Below are 19,777 nucleotides of genomic sequence, written 5' to 3' on the forward strand. Positions count from 1 at the left end.
TGATCTTACACACCTTATTTTTTTTCCTATCACAGTATGTAAATTGTTAGAGACCGAACAAATATTCAATGAAAAATGACTAATTGCAAAGTCTATCAGTAATACTAATTCAACAAATAGAAAAATCACATCCAGGCTACTGATCAATTATGCTTGGATATTAATTTTGATGCAATCATTAATCTTGTCGTTTTTGCAATCAAGGCACGCTGAGTCTATGATGTGGCCAAAGGCGCTCTATTGACTCCACGAAATAGCCATGGGATTGACGATTGTCGAGCTCAATTCCAGACCACCATCAACACTATAACCAACACAGCGCCTTCCAAATGCTAACATAATAGGACCCAACTTGCTACAAGCAGTTTACTTGTTCTGAAACTACACATGAAACTTCATCAAATCTATTAGACAAATCATGAAATTAATACTCGTTAATCAAATTATAGCAACCCTAATTGTATTCATTTTCATAACCATTAATTTCTAACATGATTAATTATTTTTCCATATTAGGTAACATGATTAGTTATTTTTCCATATTAGGTAGAGAAATATAAAATTGAAAGTTCACAATCGACCCAAACAAAACCTTCTAGGGCCTATCCACCTTATTTTATTACTACCGTATGTGGGTTGTAAAATAGTGGACAAATCTATACCCCATCTGTTCCAGAATACATGACACAGACAACATTGCACACATGTCAATGCACTAGTTTGACTTTATTTTTATATAATTAATTGTTAATGAAAATTATTTTAAATTATGAACTTTATATTAATACCTATCTAACAACACAACTTATGATAAAAATATGTTTTATTATGTTAGTAAAAAATTATGGTCAAAGTTAATGTATGAAAAGTGAGAAAAGTCCAACGTCTCATGTATTATGGGACGGAAGGAGTACTATATTGGCGTTTCTAAACAAGATTAGGTGCCACATGGCACTCTCCTCATTTAATCGAGTTTTTTACTCCACATGTTTAAGTCACGTGGCACTCCCTTATTTAATTCGATTTTCACTCTATGTTTGAAATTATGGTTTATTTACAAGATTTGACCCACAACCTAAAGTTTAAAGGTCTAACATCTTAGCCAGCTATTACTATATTACATGCCATTAAATAAAAATTAATAAGGATTTTTATCAATGGAAATAATGCCGAAAACTCGGGGCATCGCCCTGACCTAAAAACTAGTATACAATGAAAAATGACTAATTATGAAGTCTATCATAAATAAACCTATTCAACAATGGAAAATCACATTAAAGGCATACATCAATGAGGCTAGGCTTTTACTCTCGATGCATGCAATTAATAATTAATCTTGAAGTTTTACAGTCAAGGCAATCAAGACAAATATAGTCTTTTCCGTCGCCGATACAACTCTATTTCACAAAATTTCCATAGAGTAATGATTATCATCTTACCAAACTCAACTCCAAGCCATCATCGACATTATGATCAACACAACATCTCAAAACACTAACGTATAAGAACCGCAACCTGCCATAATTTGGTTACTGTACTTGAAACTAAACCTTCATAAAATCTAATCGCAATAGCTTGAATAGTATTAATTTTCATACCCATTGATTCCCATTTCCCAACATGATGAATTAATTACTTTTAATTATTTATTTAATTACTCTTCCATAATAATTAGCACAATCTCAATTCACAAATGGAAAATGAGGAGGTAGAACAATCTTAAGAAATCGATGAAAGTTCACAATTGGCCCAAAAACAAAGCCTTCAATAGCCCAAGTAATACACAATTCGCTCATCTTCGCCATTTGGAAAGAGCACCATCATTTTACTTTTTTCGCTGACAAGAAATTAACCGGAAAAAAAACGCCCAAATTCACCATCTTTTTCATCTCACCTTTCTCTCTCCTCTTGCCTTCACTCTCCTCAAACCCTAGTTCTGCTGAACAGGTAAATTATCCCAAATTAACTATGTTTGCGAATTAATTTGAAGCTTTTAAAGAAGCAATTTGATTTCGAATTCATACTTCAAGTAGAGGAACTGATCTTTTGAATTTATTGGAATTTTTCGGCTTCGACCTGTAAGATTTTCTTACATTTAGCTGTTTTGCGATTTCTCTCTCTTTTTCTTGTATTTTGTGCTATAATCTTGTTGAATTTTGATTTTGTTTCAAATTTTGTTTTCTTTGGTGGTCTTACATTTCGATTTTGTTTAGTGTCTTCTTTTAATGGAGTTGATGCATGTTACTCTTTCATGAAACGGTTTTTAATGTCATTTGATTTTTCATTTTCATTTGATTTTTCTTTTTATATTTTGTTTGTGAATGGTGTTGCTTCAATGTACGTTGTTGATGATATATCAATTGAAATGGTGCTGGTCACTTCAATTTTTTTGCTTAGTAGTCTCACGTTTGGTTGTTTTAGTAATATTACTCGTTTAGAGAGAGAGAGACTGAGGCGAATGTTCGATTCGTTTAAAAGAACGGAACACTCAAGGTTGGCAGGGAGCTTGGATTTATTGTTACATGTATAAAAAAGAAAGGTATTGTATGGAGGAAGTAGAGAGGCTGATGGGATTGAGGGAGAGGATAAATTATCCATGAAGGATTCACCTTGAAGTTCATTTTTGGATACTCAAAATAGTAACTTTGTTCTTTTCTGGGACAAAGGGATTGGTATATAACCTGTAACTCAAGAATTTTAGCTGGTGGGTTTGTTTTAAAAATTGTGATCTGTATTGATAACTTTGGTGCAATAACAGGAAGACTTTTTTAGTTAGTTTTATTTTTATTTGAGTGTTGTACATGCATCGGCTTGTTTTGTTTGTTCAATTTGGTAGAGGTGTCATCATGTGATGTCTATGATAGTATGATCCCATTATATGATTTGTTACGGGCCCGCTAAAGATCCCAAAATTCCGAATTTTCAGTTGCAGGGCAGCTGATTCAAGTCAGTTACGTGCCTCGGACATTTGCAAGTTTATGCATTTATTACAATCTTATTATAGTAGTTGGTGATGCCATGCTTGTAATGGGGATTGGATTTTGCATTCAGCTTCACCGTTATTCATTTATAAATAAAGGCTTGACCTCGAATTTAATTTGAATGCATAGCAGGTAATCCAGGTATTGTTGTGGAGTTTGATAAGGTCAATGGGTTTTGACAATGATTGCATTTTAAATATTCAATCACTTGCTGGAGAGTACTTCTGTCCTGTGTGTCACCTTCTTGTCTACCCGAATGAGGCTTTGCAGGCGCCATGCACTCACCTTTACTGCAAACCTTGTCTGACTTATGTTGTCAGCACTACACATGCTTGTCCTTATGATGGATACAGGGTGACTGAAGCCGATTGCAAGGTGTTATGCCTTTATTATCTTAATCACAGTTGGTTTCTGACTGGTTGTATGGAGAATCTGAAGTGTTCTTATTGTGGATTTTTTTCTTCTTTTGTCACAGCCACTCCTGGAGTCAAATAAAACATTGGCAGACACAATTGGAAAAATACAAGTCCATTGCCTCTACTACAGGACTGGATGTACATGGCAAGGTCCTCTGTCTGACTGCATATCTCATTGTTCAACATGTTCATTTGGGGAGTCGCCAGTTCTATGCAACAGGTGTGGAGTTCAGATTGTGCACCGCCAAGTGCAAGAGCATGCACAAAGCTGCCCTGTAAGTTGAAATGTATTTACTGCTCTGTTCTATTTTGTACCAGTGGTCTTTGTCCTATTGACTTATATTTTTATTTAAAATCTGACTCTAAACTGCACGGAATCAGGGTGTGCAGCAGGCGCAACAACCAAGTACCGCTCAGGATGGCACATCCACAGGGGCTGTAGCAGATCAAACCCAGACTGCAGCTCAGGCTGTCTTACCTGCTTCTCAAGCTCAGACATCACAAGCTTCTGCTTCGCTTGCATCTGGTCAAGATAACCAAACAGCAAGTACAGCTGGTCAACCACAGGCTGCGCAAGCTGCCATGCCAACTGCTGAGCAATGGTATCAGCAACAGCAACAGTACCAGCAGCAATACCAGCAGTATTATCAGCATTATCCTGGATATGATCCTTACCAACAGAACTATCAATATTATTATCAATATCAACAAGGAGCTCAACAGTATCCGCAGCAACCCTCGCAAGGTTATCCTCCTCAAGCATATGGTCAAGCTCAGGCTCAACCCCAACTTCAAGCTCAGCAGCAGGCTCAGCCTCATGCTCAGCCCCAGCCACAACAACAGCCCCAGCCACAACAGCAGCCCCAGCCACAACAACAGCCCCAAGCTCCATCCCGAATTGCGCAGCCTTCAGTGCAGACAAATTTCCAACCATCAGTCAATGTACAGTCCCAAGTCCAGCCAGTGGGTCAAGCGCAACCTCAAATGCAGGCTCAGGGTCAAGCACCTCCATCTCATCCCCTTCCATATAATCAGTCTCAGCCATTACCCCAGGCTCAACCTTATGTTCAGCCACAACCCATTACTCAGCAGCAGACACCAGTGCCTCAGTACCAGCAAACTCATCCTCATGCCCAATCTTATCCACCGTTACAAACTCAAACCCAGCATTACCCCTACACACAGCCACAGCCTCAGCCTCATTCTCAACCGATTATGCAGGCACCTGCCCACCCACCTTCTCAACAAAACCAGCCTATGAATCCCAATTCCCAGCCTCAGACTCAGAGTGCTGTAACTGGTTACCAATCATATCCGCAGCCACAGCCTCATCCGCAAGCACAGGTGGGAGTTGCTCATCCAATGCATGCATCTGGTGCCCAGCCACAGCCTCAGTTCCCTGGGCAAATACAGGGGAAGGTTCCTTCACAACCTTCTCAGATGTATTCTTCTCAACCTTATTCTAATGTGGCAGCACAACAACAGCCAACTATGTCATCTGCACAAGTTCAGCCTCCAAGCGGGCCTCCGTCACAACAGCTCCCTGTTTATCCTCATTCCCAGCAGCCTGGATATCCGTTTCAGCATCGTCCTGGTGTGCAGGCTGCACAGCAAGCTGCTCCACAGCAGTTTGGGCAACAACAGTCGTTTCCTGGCCATGGTCCGTTTACACAGCCACAGCCACAGCCACAGCCACAGCCACCTATGGCAGGTCAATTACATGCTCAGGGCCCTCCTCAAATGCTGCAACACTCTCAGCCAAATTATGCACCAGGGTATATTGCTCAAAACTATGCAGCTAGACCAGTGGCCACACAAGGAGCTGGATCACAACCACATCTCCAGGCTGCTGGTGCTGGTCAGGTTAGGCCTCCACAGCTAAATCAGGCTTATTCTCTGAGAACAGACAGTCAGCTATCTACTGCCTCTGAACATAAGGCTGGTCATCCTCAACAATTTCTGAAAGCAATGGGGGGTGAGAAGCCTCGTGATCAAAATGATCCTAACAAGGAGTCTGGTGCAGGGGTTCAGGTGATTGAAAATAAATTAAAATCAGAAAATGCCCTGGATGGTAACGGGAACGAGAATGAAAGTAAATTAGCTGCTACAGGGTCCAATTTATTGGGAAGTGATAATCAAGAACACAAACAAAGGATGAAGGGAGAAGCTTCAGAGGATGCATCAGAATTCTCAAATGGTAATAACACAACTAATATTGGTTCTGATGCCCATAAAGATGCCCGAAAGAAGGCTGAAGTACAGGACTCAAAGCATGCAGCCAAAAGTGCAGGAGGTGCAGCTGCTCCTGTCTCCAATATGCCTCATTCACATTTAAACCCGCAAGTTCATGGCACTAATTCATTTCCTGCCGTTGACCAGGGAACAAATCAAATGCAGTCAATGCAGTATGGGCCTTCAGGCCAACACAGACCTGGTGCTGTGTCTATGTCTCAGTCAACACCTCTTTCAATCCCTCAGCAGCCTGGGTTGGGTTCTCTTCCTGGTCAATTAAGGCCTCAAGGACCTGGACAAGCTCCCCCTAGACCGCCGTTCAATGCAGCTGATATTCCCCAGACATCTATTCCTAAGCATCCTCATGGTCTTACCCCTCATGAAATTGCATCCGGAGGAAATCTGGGCCCTGCCTCATCAGGACCCTTTGCTAGACCTGGCAATATGGGTTATCATCAAGGTAATATGCCACCTTACCAAGCTGGACAACCTCATAATCTTCCAGGGGAACCTTTTGTTGGTGTAGGGAGTAGAGAACGTGCTGATGCTGAGCAGCGTCCTCCATATATGATGGAAAATGAAAAGTTTCAGGCTCACAGGCCTGGCTACTTTGATGGTAGAAAGCCGGATTCCCTCCCTCATGGATCCATGGATCGAGCTCCTTATGGGCCCGCTCATCCTGGGATCCAGCCTGGAGCTATGAAATTTCCTGAGGAGCGTGGTATGAGGGATGAAAGGGGTAAGATGTTTCCTGAGGAGCGTTCGAAACCCTTTCCTCACAGGGACTTTGAAGACGATTCGAGGAAATTCCCAAGACCTGCTCATTTTGAAGCTGGGCCTTCATCTAAATATGGTACCCATTTGCCGTCATCTAGACCACTTGATCATGGTTCTCATATGTTTGGTGGAGATGGAATGCCGAGACCCTTTGACAAGGCGCCACATGGACTCAATCCTGATTCTGGACTGAAAAGGGATTCTGGTGTTGGTTCTGGTCCTTCAAGATTTCTGCCTCCATTCCATCTTAATGATGCTGGTGAAAGGAGCAGAGGTGCAGGGTTTCCTGATGATGACATGGGGAGAGGGGATTTTGGGCACCGTCCTGATTTTCCTGGACCAGCTCCTGGTCCTGGATTTGGACAGCCCCGAATAGATGGTTTTCCGCCTAGAAGTCCAAGTAGGGACTTTCCAGGTTTTCCTTCTCGTACATTTGGAGCCTTTGGGGATGATGTGGGAAACGAAACGCGACCTTTTGAAGGTTCCAGACCCTACAATTTTCCTGCTGAACCATTTGGGAAATCAATGCACGAGAACAGGTTTCCAATTCCACCAAATCATGTACAAAGAGGTGAGTTAAGTGATCATTTGACTGGTGGCCCACGTAATCCAGATATGTTGGCTAATCATTTACGAAGAGAACATATGGGTCCTCGAAATATGCATATGGGAGAAGGGACTGCTTTTGGACTCCCTGGGGGTCATTCACGGATGGGAGAACCTCCTCTGGCAGGGAATTTTCCACGTCATTTACCCTTTGGTGAATCCTTTGGAGGTGAAAAGCCAGGGCACCCTTTGGCAGGAGAGCATGGATTCAGGGGCAGCTCTGGTTTTAATCGTTATGCACGTGATGGTGGATTATTTCCAGTAAGTACTTGTTTGTGTTGCTATTGTTGGCTATAGAAGATTGTTTCCCAGGTGTTTATTTTCTTTTGATATCTGATTTTTCTGGTGATTTTTTCCAGGAGGAGATGGAGCCTTTTGATAACCCAAGAAAGCGGAAACCTGGAAGCATCATGTGCCGTATTTGTAAAGTGGAGTGTGGAACCGTGGAAGGCTTGGACTTGCATTCACAATCAAGAGAGCATCAGAGGAAGGCTAGGGATATGGTCTTAAGCATCAAGCAGTCAAATAAGAAGAAACAGAAGTAAGTCTATTTAGAAGTTGTCGTATACTGCATATGCTTCCCTAAATTACCTTTTACGTGTCGCTGTTTTTATGGTTTAGGTGGTGGTTGTTTAGTGGGTAGGATGTTGAGAATTGAGAAGGGGAGGCTGTAGTTCTTGTTGTAAGGCATAATTTGTTGGTTGTCTTTGTTGCTTAGGTTATCAAAAGATCAAGGTTCAATTGAAGGAAGAGATGCAGGCAGGCCAAAGAATTTCAGTTTTCAGGGTCGAGGAAATAAGCGTTAAAGACTTGATGGCTGTTTTGGCTGACAAGCAATCCAGTGGTTTTGTAGCTGACAGACTGCATTTGTTCCTTCAGTATTTTGCATTTAGTGAAGTAGGTGATGCAGCTTTCTGTATCTCTTTCTTTTGCTGGTTGGTTTATGCCAGTTTTGTCATTTCAGGTTGCTGCTATGTTAGTGGAGATGGTATTTTGGGACTGAAGTATCAGTGGCAGTTAAGTTACTTTGTTTGACTTTGTGCTAAATATTTTGGAGATTGAATATGTTTAGCGTGAATGTATACTTGCCCCTTGTTTAAGTGGTAATTTCTATCTCTTCACTAATATAGTATATGTATCTTCAGTGCAATCATGTGACATGTGGCTAATTCTATAATTATAGTTTGTTAGTTTATCAGAAAAAGTGTGGTTATCGGAAGTGAATTATTTCTTACGTCGTAGTCTTCTTTGCTTCTTTTTTTCCTCTCCTTCAGTTTTCTTCTTACTCTGTCTACAAATTTGTTCATATAATCCTTTCGCTGTCAATCTCCTCCCACTTCTTCAAAAAAGTTTAGTTTGCGTAAGATGATTTCACCCGCAGGCTTTCAAGTATCCACCACTGCCTAATGGGTAATCATTGTCAGATTGTGTGACCACATTTTTATCGTCTGTTGTACATTCCATTCTCCACTTAGCCCGAAAACAGTTTGCCTTTGTTGCCTATAAGTGAAGTTCATGACATTTTGACAGCAACTATCTTCTTTTCCTTCTTAAAAATTTTCTGATTGTGTAATTTGTGGCCTATAGCAATTGATGAATGGGATAAAGCATGGTGTTTTTGAAAAGAGAGGATGAGGGAAATACAGTTGAAACTTTGGGGAGATACTGTGTGTGGGCTTCTTGTCATCCCAACATTTCGCTATTTTGATATTTGTCTTAAGTTGTAGCTTTTGGAGGTTCGATGATTAATGTATAAATTATTTCTTTTTGTAGGTTTTAATGTCCTAGAATTTTATAATGACATTATGTCTGTAGATGAGCTGCACGAAATGTACTTTTGATGCTTAAAGCTGGGTTTAGCTAAATAGATTGACTTATTTCCTTGGGATTTGTGCCACAAGTCTTGATATGCTTGTACACTCTGGTTTATTTGAGTTACAACATATCTGTTTAGGCAAAGACGTTGTGGCTGATCAGCATTTGAGACCATAGGCTGATTTTCAGTGTGCCTTAATTTTTGAATCTAAATATAGTTCAAAGCTAGATGTTTGAAGCCTACATGATGATAGTGTGTGCCTACGTTCACTGATATTCCAAGAAGTTTAGTACGTTTGTGGGAAAGTTTTGGGGTGGCTGAGCTGCTGATGCTTGATATGTTAATCGTAATGCTGTTCAAATGTTTGTAGCGATCCTGTCTATTTGGTTCAATGGTGTTTGGGACGGTAGTATTAATTTTGGGTTAGTAACTATTTAAAGAAGCTATGTAAGTCTGGGTGCATATTACAACAGAAAGTCAATGATGTCCTTTCAGGATCTTGCTGTGGAAAATTATGTTTGAATCTTGTTGAAGGATCCACTTTGTTTTTAAGCTGTGGTTTTTTTAACAAAGTAGTTCAATCATGAGGTTTTTGACAATGGGAGCTTTTAAAAGACAGTCTTGATTTTATGTGAGGATATATGTTTTTTGATTTTTGATGTTTTTCATAAAAAAATTACTCAAACAATTCTTTATGAGCTCCTTTTTGGGTTATTTATTGTCAGCATGAGCATTGTGTAGCGTTGACATATTCTCTTCTCTTTTGGATTTGTATCCAATCTTAAATTTTGATGTCCATTCTTTTGAGCCCTATCTTCTTTGGCTAAACTTTCCTATCATCTTGCTACATTGCTGTCTTCAACATTTCTTTGGCCACAAGTTTCACATCACTTAATAGATTTTTAAATAAAGTTTTATTTGTTTTTGGTTGCTTACATTTCTTGGGGAGAATTTGTCATATAACTGAGATTGGGTTTTTGCTCACTTCGCTTCCATTAATGATACACACTCAAAATCTGTGGGAAAATGAAAATTGGAGAACGCGCAAAGTTTAACTGCAGAATTTTTATAAAAGTCAAGGTTTTTATTTATTTGTTCACTGACAAATTGTGCTTTAATCAGCTCATAAAGTCAGAAAAGTATGTCTGAATTGATATGACAAATTGTAATTTTAGCTTGCATTTCTGCATTGTTATGTAGTATGATTTTCTGAACTTTGAGAAAACTATATTATTATAACTAGTTATTTTTTATAAAAATATTCTTTTGGCCAGGTTGAAATACACATGTAAAATATATCTTATGAAAGGTGCAGTCTGGATAATTATTCAAATCCCGAGTAGGTACCTCTATTTTTTATACTGTAGGGTCTGACTTGATTATTAAGGGTAACATGTTGGTGTGGTTTAGGGTGTGGTTGGTTTTCTATGAAAGGATGAGAAAATGGTGATATAATTTTGATTATAACATTGGAATTGGATTGAGAGATGAAAGTGTTGAGCGATAGAGAGAGAAAAATGAAGGTTGGAAGCTGCTAATTTGCTTTTCCCCGACCAAAGGTTGAATAAAATGATTGGGTCGTCTTTCTAAAGGAAGGCTTTTGATCTTCGTTGATGCGATATTTATTCATGGGCTGTGTCATTTCCTATAATAGCTTGGCTGATGAGGATGGGTTTTTATTTTTAGTATTAAAAATATGGTCTCTATACCATTCTATTCCTTTGTATTGGATAAATATGTATTCATTTCCTTCAGTGAAGCTAAAAACTACTTCCTCCGCTCCACAAATGTTGCAACAACTACCATTTTAAAAAGTTTCACAAATATTGCAACAACTATCATTTTAGGAAGTTTCACAAATATTGCAACATGTCCTTTATTTGCACATGTGTTCTCTCTTTCTCTCTCCTCATCACATGGGCCCCTCTCTTTATTCCGCTCTATCTCTTTCCTCTTCTTAAAATCCGTGTCCTCTCCCCCATGTTGCAACATTAAGGGAACAGAGGAAGTATGTTTTTCCGAGCAACTAGAAGATTTATTTAATTTTATTCTTAATTTTGGGTTTTATCTAGGACTGTGAAGGTTGGATAACAAAGTGCAAACTGCAGAGCAGGTGTGACTCTGGGAAAAAGGCAAATAGTTGTTAAATGGAATTGGTTTCTCGTCTTTTAGTTGGAGGTTTATTACTTTTGAGAAATATACTAGAACTATGTATTTTGTTTTATGAAAGCTTGGAGGGTTAAATATATGAGGTGCTGTGAATTTGTGACAGAAAGCAGGTTTTTTTATTTTTTTTGTTCCTGAAAACAACAACAGAAATCAGGTTTTTTTAACTTTTAAAAAAGCATCATCTTTTTTTTTTTTTTTTTTTTTTTTTTCCTCCTGTGTAGGAGATTTATTTGCTTGTTTGTAAAATTTTCTTTTATTTTGTTTACTAAACAAAAATTAAGCTGGAAATTTGTTTTTGTTATACAGAGCCTGAAGATACAAACTTACTATTTGATTGTATAAAAATTAGAATTGATATTCTGGGAGGATTGATGATATAGGGGACATGATAGAGTTGGACACTTATAGTTCGCGATTATAAAGTTATGGAGTTGTTTTGTGAGTGGGGAAATATCAGATTGGCAGAAGTGAGCAATTACAGTGAGTGTATATGCAGTGAAATTCTGGTGATTGGAGAAACTGCTATGGGATTGAATGCATTAAAAATACAATTGCTGCTACATTGGCTCATACTTTTGATTTGACAAGACGAAGTGGGATGCTCCCTTTTTTTAAGAGGAATGTAATCATCTCTTGTTGCTTCCTGCAAATACGAGTAAATCCCAAATGTTCTTTGGTGGGAACACGATACAAACCTAAAATCTTACTTGGCTTCTTCCCTTATCTGACTTGCGTTTGTGTATTCAGGAACAGTGCATTCCACAAAGTAGTTGGCTCCCTTTGTTGGACCAGTTTAGGATATGGAAAATTAGAAGTGGAACATATACAAATGGCGTATGCTGATTAGGATGGAACATGTAACATATTTAGTTGCTTAAATGAAACTTAAATGAGTACTTTCAGTTTTGATTAAGGTTTCACTTTCTGAAACCTGTTTATATATAATTAGGATACTATTTTATTTTTCAGTTTGTTAATTCTTGGAAGGAGGCCTTAATTTTGTCATTACAGAAATCTCTTTCATATCAGTTTTAATTTTCCATTTGACATTATAGGTTTTATAATCCCGTTGTAGCAATTTACATTTTATGAGGCCAGTGCTTAAGTTGATTTATTCTTTCTGGCTGAATTTTTTCCTACCATAGATAATTTCCACTGAATCCGTCTTTTTCGGCGATGCTGACATGGAAAGGCTGAAAAGCAGAGTGGTTTACCTTGCAGTCGTCTTTAGAGTGTGGTAAGATCATGTCCAAATCAAAGGTTTTTATGGGAAAATTTCTGCTTATTTATTTTACACATTGTTTTCTGCTGTTTTATGACTTTTATCTAAGGTTTATAGTTAATCTTCATTTATCCTGTAATTTTGTTGGAATGTCTGAATTTTAGGTAGCTTAACTTTAGACTTTCAGATACTGCTCTATAAATTCAAGTTCAGTATTTTTGGCATCTGACTCATAATTTCATCAATATGATTGTTATTGGGTGGGACACTAAAAAAAAGTGGTCATACGAAGGGCTCTTAATTAGTTTGGGGATCTATTTTCAAAATGTTTACTATGGAATATTAGTTGTAACGTTTTGAGAATACCCCATTAATTTAATTTTCCCACTTTTTGTCTAGGTGTGTTCGTTATTGATATTCCTACTTTGTTATATTCGTTTAAAATTCTCTCTCTCTCTCTCAATTTATTTTTTTATTAACCTTCTTGTACCCCATCACATTGGTCCACTTTCTGGTTTATAAAATTTTGGTCTCTAAACAACCTTCTCTTTCCTACCCAAAAACTCAAAAAAATGACCCACTTTTCGCACTTTTTTCCCTTGGTTTATGTTGCTACACTAAATAGGAAAATAAAGTAATGGATTGGCTATGTAGAAGTTATGTGTTTTCTCTTGCTGAACTAAATAGGAAAATAAAGTATAAGAACAGAGGAAGTAATGGATTGGCTATACAGAAGTTATGTGTTTTCTCTTGTACTGAACTTAACAATAGAACCATAGTTTGATGAAGATTTAGTGTAGTTGATATGGCTGTTTCATCCTTTTCTTGATTGGTGGAGATTTGAGGTGTTCTTTTGTGTTATGTAACTTCAATCTCAGTTAAGGTCTGTCTTTCTTTTGCAAGAGCATGCGCCCTTTTTGGTCCATTAAATATTCCCACTTTAGATACTTCATTTTTCTTCAAAAGTTTTGCATTAGGTTTGTACTGTACCCAGCTGAAGCAGGCTCTATCGATGCTTGAGGCCCCTGATAGATACATGTTTTGATATTTCTGGGGTTTTTAGGTAGTTTGAGTTGTAGTGTACGCATTCTGTAATTTTTTAAGTTTAGGGAAAGCTAAGAAATAACAAGTTGTGTTTGACAGCAAAAATACGCGAAGATATCCTGACATAGCATGTTGTGAGATCAGGATATTTGTTTCTGAAGGACTTGGGAAAAGAAGTAAAGAGACTTAATGAGTAGTAAAATCAATTGATGCTCTGCCAATTATAGTGGGGTGGGCTGTAATTTGGGTTCATGCCGGTTATGGAATTGATGGACAACAATAGAGACAGCATGTTGTGAGATCAGGATATTTGTTTCTGAAGGACTTGGGAAAAGAAGTAAAGAGACTTAATGACTAGTAAAATCAATTGATGATCTGCCAATTATAGTGGGCTGTAAGTTGGGTTCATTCCAGTTATGGAATTGATGGAGAACAATGGAGTCATCTGAAACTTCTTCACAGGTATGAAAGTTACTGATGGACGCGTCAAAAGCTGCTTTGAGATTATAGCCTGAATAGAATAGGTTGTTGAACTTACACAGAAACTGCACAATGAATGTTTTGGCATAATTGAGCTGGTTGTGTATATTTTATGTTTTTTATCTGCAATTTTTGGAGTAAAGGATAGCTGTAGGAATATTTTTTTTTATAATTTTTTTTGAACCTACAATTTGACTGCTAAAGCTGCAAGTTATTCACAATAGTGACTGTTTCTGCTGACCTTCAAATGGTTATGATTGTGTTAGCTTTTGTTATTCCTGTTGCTGTGCTGAAGCTCTATTTGTGAAGTGCTTGAGGTGCTCCAATTTCTAGAAGCTAGGATGCCTTTTGTGTATAGGAGTTCTCAGCTTTTTTGCTCCAATATGTCAAATGCTCTTTATATGTCTATCTTCCCAAAGTGGATTTATATTGGGTATTTTTTTTTTCTTTTAAACTCTATAAATTTCCTATAATGTTTATTGACTGGACCATTTACACCATTTACATTTGTTTGGAAATCCCTTGGAAAGCCAATTCTGATTTGTGTAGTTATCATTATTCCTAGAAATGTTCCGGCATTGAATGTTACCAATATCTAGAAAACCCAGGTCTTCAGAGGTTAGCCCGTGCATATATATATGGATAACATCATATGGATGAGAGCTCTCTTGACATTGTGGTCTTGTATAATCTTCTCTCTGCCCCTCAATCAACACATTAGACTTTGTTCTTTTGATAGAAAGTAGAAACTTTATTTATAAGATCTTTTTTTTTTAAAAATTTATTAGATATTATCTGCAGTTATTTTTGTTGTGAGGTAAGACTGCCCTTGTTTAAATGTAGCTAAGTACGTTTTTTTTTTCCTGAATTATTTTCCCGAAACTTGTATTTTTAGATGAAATAAGAAAGGCTAAGAACAGTGTATGCTGTTTTCTGTATAGTGAGTAAAATAGAGTATGGGTATAGAGAAAGTATTGATGGTATGGAAGAGGAAAGGAAGAAAATATGTAAATTATAGAGTTCTTTTAGAATTGTGAATTTTATTTTGTACTACAAGCAAAAATGTGAATATATATGTATAGGAATGGAGAGTTTTTAGTAGTTGATTAATTCGTGTAAATGCAATGTTTTCCCTTGCTATAGTGTTTTCATGTATGCAAAGGTCAAACCCATCCTTGAGAGAAGAGTCCCTTAAGTCCCCTTGTGTATCTCTAGTAAAAAAGTACTAGAGGTGATACTGACCATCGACCAAATACGCGAGGCTCTATCACACATTCAATGTTGTCAGAATGAATTAATGAAACTTGTTACTTGGTGATTAATTGGTTATGATCTCCAAATTTAATGCCTGACCCTGTGGAATGGACTTTTGGGTTAATTTATGAACTCAGCTCCTAGGTGGTACTGTAATTTATTTATTTATTTATTTTATTATTATTTATTTATTTTATTATAAATGGAGTTCTGGCCGATTTAGGGTTTAGTTGCCAACTTCTTATTTTGATAATCACAAGGAAAGCTTAAATGTAAGCTTGAAAAGCTGAAGTGGTCATTAGACGTGTAAATGAAAGAGAAAACAGGAGGGAACATAGGATTATACAGACATTTACTTTCCTGTGTGGAATTCTTTTAAAAGTTAAGGATTTTTGTACAGTGAACTTGGCAATAAATTGATGCAATAAATATGCTTGAGAGAAAGTACTAGTCTCCAAAAGTTCATAGTATGACTTGTTTTGTATAACTGGTGTTTAGAAAATTTTTATGTTACCTCCCAGCTCCTTGTCTCCAAAGTGTTGCTATATCAAAGGCTGATTGTAATTTTTCAATCACTAGGCTAGACAATGTGGTGCGGGATGGTGTTTCGTTCTGTTAAAGATTTGTGAATCTCTTGTTTGGCTTGAAGTACCTAAGGATGCAGATGCAGCTTTGCAATCCCCTTTTGTCCCTAGGTGCATTAAGAGAACCCTACGAGGCATCACCTTGAGGTGTGTCATGTATTGTATCTTTGTTACCTGTTGAAACATTGAAGGTATGTGTGCTTCAAATGGTTTTTGTTTTAATTTGCCAAAAACTGAACATGATAGTTTTTAATTTTTCTGAAGACAAGTTATGCTGTTATCAGTTGGTTGTTCTCTAGGTCTACTACCGTATGTGATCAAGGAAGAGAAAATGTTCCTTTATTTAGCTCTCTGTTTTACCATGCTGTACTATCACACCTTTTGATTGAACAGCCAATTTCATTTAGGGTGTTTGGTTCACGGCTATTGATTGAATAAATGCATATTGCTAAGCTATTAATGATTTTATCTTTGTGTTTGATTTGACATCTTTTCCTTACTAGTTTGATTACTGAAGACTTCTTGTATGTTACTATCTTGTGAAATTTATCAGAAGTTAGAATTGCCTTTGAACTTATATGCTACTGTTTGATGTTTATGGACATCTGTTCTGATGCTCAACTAGAAATAAATTAATAAACTGAACATTTCTTTCGACTATTACTCCTTGACGTTGCTTGTTCTGAAATTCATTTTGTTCTATGGTGATTCTTGGCTTCTTGCTTTCGAAAGCATTCTTTCAATAATTATCTCCTTGATTCTTCCTAGATTTCTCATGGCCTTTTGAATGATTACTTAGTGAGTGAACTACAAGTGCTCATAGAATCATATTCTCTGAGTCTGAATTTGCTAACTCTTAAGAGTCTAATCAAGAACTGGCTTCTCACTGTAGATAGTGGATTTTATATTGAGTATTTAAGCATTTGGACCCCTGATGTTCCTGAACTCTTTCCCAACATAACGTGTGGATTGTTAGGCTTACAGAAATATCTTTATGTGTTCATTTCTTTGGTAAGTAATACTTGTATGTTTTTGTAGAATTGTAGGCAATACTTCCGTATCCGGTTGAGAGTGTGGTTAGCACTACTCATTAGCCATTGATCACAAACTGCTTTGTTGGGTAGTTTTTTTTTTTTTTTTATTTTTAAATTCGCTGTTAAGTTGACAAAATTACTGGCATGGCACTGGTCACAATATTCATGTAGGGTGTGCAGTGCTGTTCTGCTGCTAGGTTTTCTGGTGGTTGTGTTATAGCAAAGCTCTTCTTGCGGTTTTTTTTTTTTTTTTTTTTTTTTTTTTTTGGTTATTGAAGCATAACTATGAGTTTTTTTTTGTTTGTGGGTTTTTTTTTTTTTTGGGGGGGGGGGGGGGGTGGTGGTATCCGAGCCTATTTTTGTTAAAGACTGTTAACTCTCCTAGATTCATTGGATATAGCTGAGCTTTTGCTTGTTGACAGTACTCGCAATTTTTCCTCAATGTTTGGTGATGCTAACACTAACAGTTATTTTGCAGTATGATTATTTATATATTTTTTGCTAGGTGTAGACAACTGAAATCCTGCACTTTTTTGTGGAGAAGCCTCTTGATGTCCAGCACTTGTTATCATACGTGCAAGTTGCAACTTATTTTTTCATCTAATTATATTTACCTGTGTTTATTCTGTTTGTATATATTAAGCAGCATGGTAATGGATGCAGAAATTTGATTTAAGTACTTGATTTTGGCTTATTGCCTTATTGGTGTGTTAGCAATTCAGTACACTGCAGATCAGGTAACACTGCATTGGTGGTTTTTGCATGTATGTATTGTTACTTTTGGAATTTTAAAAACTGCTAATGATTGTATCATAGTAGGAAAAAAAAAAATGAAAGTGATTCATTGCGCCATGGCTTATACCACTGTGTGTCAAGTGATGATAAGTTAAATGCCCTGAGTGTGATTATCAGCTTCGTCGTATGTTTGAGTGCAATTGTAATTTGGACCTAGTTTTAGTATTTACATTTTGTTGCTAAAAAGTATTAGGTGTTACATGGAGCGTATGTTTGTAAGTGATGTGGCAACAGTTCTAGAGAATATATTCTTAATATCCATTTTTGGATTAATGTCACATTATCTTAAAGAGCAAATGTCTTTAGGTCCACCTACCTAATAATTTGTTGAAGGGGACTTATTAGGTGTACCAGTGAGTACATGCTTTTAATGTAATGCAAGCAACGATCCTAAAGAGAAAGAATGGAAGTTCATTTATCTTATTTAAATGCTAATGGATTAAGTGTTGTTAATAGGGTGCATTTGAGAGCACATGCTCTCATATAATGCGGCTATAATTTGTACACTCGATTTGTTGTGGTTTGTGGGTATTAGCCTGCTCTTATACATTTGAGTATTTGACTGTGGTCTTTGTGAGCATTTAATTAGGTTTATCCAAAATTCATGTGCTTTCATGCAATAGACACTCTATATTTGTTGTCATATTATTTGACTATTTGAGATTAATTAATTTTTGTTAATAAGTCTATTTATTTAATTGTGAGGTTCTTAGTGACTTAGTGTACACGAGAGCATTATCGCTAAAAAATAAAAAGAAAATTTCACGAAAGCATTGTGACGAGAACTGGTTTTGGATTGTTTTCACTTCTCGGAGTAGAGATGATTTGTACTACTCCATATTTTTTTTTAAATGTTACACTTATCGAATACAATCATATTTTTTTTATTAGCTAGTAATAAGAGGTTTAAAGAGCTTTTTAATTTTATTTTGGAGCATATTTTAAAATAAAATAAGAATTGATTGATGTCACAAAGTCACAGCACATGGGAATGGTTATTCAAAGATTTTTGACAACTAATATGCCAGTGAACTCCATAAAGAGGAAAGGTGATGGATCCCATCTTAGTGTAACTACCAAGTCTTCACTAAAGCCTGTTGTTTTCAAGTAGCCTTGTTCCTACCTACGAGACCACATTTACGTTAAATAAAATGTTTGTAAGATAGGGACATTTGGAAAATATGATATCATTCGAATAATTTTAAGGATATACTCTCGATCATCAATAGTAAGCACCTAGTTAAAACCAAAATGTCAAATAGCTGCAAATAATTTGAAACGAAAATAGCGTAATATATGTTGTTGTATTTCGTATGTTATGGAGTAAGAGATTTTTGAAGTAATAGACTTAGCAAATACTAAGGTAGCTAATATGCGCGATGCGTGCACATAGCTAGTCATGTCCCAAAATTTCTTTTAATATAGTTTTATATCACATCAGTATTTGGTAATATTAATGAAGGAAAATATATAAATAAAAATTTTTAAGAGTATAAATGTCTGTACACTATTTTTAAAGGTTCAATATGAGAGTCAATTAACAAAATGAGTGTAAATAAGTAAATAAATAATTTAAAGAATATAATTGTTGAAATATTAATTATGAGAGTTAGCTCAGAATTTTAAAAGGTAGGGAAGAAAATGAAAAAAGAAAAAGATAAAAAAAAACGCTAAAAGCTAGAATTCTCATGCGGTAACAATAAAGGAAATTATAGCAGTCATCTTAAAATTTTTAAAAAGTAGGGAAGAAAATGCAAAAAAAAAAAATGAAAAAAGGGGGTCAAAAATGCCACATATGTGATTTGCATGCATAAATTATGATATTATATACGAGTATGTAAATATACATTTTTAGGGTTATACTTGGCATAACATTATTCATAAGTATTTGGTTAAACTTTTACTCGTAATAAGGTAGGAATATAGTTGGCATAACTCTATTCATAAGTGTTTAGTTAAATTATTTATAAGGTAGAGATGAAGTACAAAGTGTTGGTTTATATTTAATATTTAACTCAACTTTGACTTGCACTTGAAATTATATTAATGACCAGACAAATACATAAATAATATGACTTGAAATCAAATCTAATGATTTATCTACTCGTACAACTTAGGCTGTAAATTCCTGACACTTTGTGAAGTGAAGGAATCCTCACCCTTAAAAAGTTTCTAGTGAAAATTGAATCCTCAAACTCTAAGATAGGTGTTTAAATATTGGTGCTCTTATTGGTTTTCTTAAATTTTAACACCATACCGAGAGAATCCTATTCACATTCCTTAATCTTCTAACCAAACACTCCAAAAGTTATTAAAAATATACGAAATAAAATAAAATAAAATAAATCCACTTGCTTAAAATACTCT

At 36.4% G+C, this 19,777-nt stretch overlaps 1 protein-coding gene across 1 annotated transcript; it reads left to right on the forward strand.

The window, feature by feature from the left end:
- Positions 1-1,735: 1,735 nt before the first annotated feature.
- Positions 1,736-8,162, forward strand: LOC110688335 (mediator of RNA polymerase II transcription subunit 12-like). Its single transcript, XM_021865075.1, has 6 exons — positions 1,736-1,947; positions 3,114-3,356; positions 3,457-3,672; positions 3,779-7,273; positions 7,372-7,553; positions 7,731-8,162. Exons 2-6 carry the CDS (start codon positions 3,150-3,152, stop codon positions 7,816-7,818), a joined length of 4,188 nt encoding a protein of 1,395 aa, XP_021720767.1. The 5' UTR covers positions 1,736-1,947; positions 3,114-3,149; the 3' UTR covers positions 7,819-8,162.
- The last annotated feature ends 11,615 nt before the right edge of the window (positions 8,163-19,777 follow it).

This window comes from Chenopodium quinoa, unplaced genomic scaffold (assembly GCF_001683475.1).
Source record: "Chenopodium quinoa cultivar QQ74 unplaced genomic scaffold, ASM168347v1, whole genome shotgun sequence".
Taxonomy (NCBI): domain Eukaryota; kingdom Viridiplantae; phylum Streptophyta; class Magnoliopsida; order Caryophyllales; family Amaranthaceae; genus Chenopodium; species Chenopodium quinoa.

Excerpts from the sequence above, each read along its gene's own strand:
- LOC110688335 (XM_021865075.1), top strand. The coding sequence starts at position 3,150 with ATGGGTTTTGACAATGATTGCATTTTAAATATTCAATCACTTGCTGGA. Across the intron at positions 3,673-3,778 it reads AGCATGCACAAAGCTGCCCT|GGTGTGCAGCAGGCGCAACA; the intron begins GTAAGTTGAAAT and ends GCACGGAATCAG. Across the intron at positions 7,554-7,730 it reads TCAAATAAGAAGAAACAGAA|GTTATCAAAAGATCAAGGTT; the intron begins GTAAGTCTATTT and ends TTTGTTGCTTAG.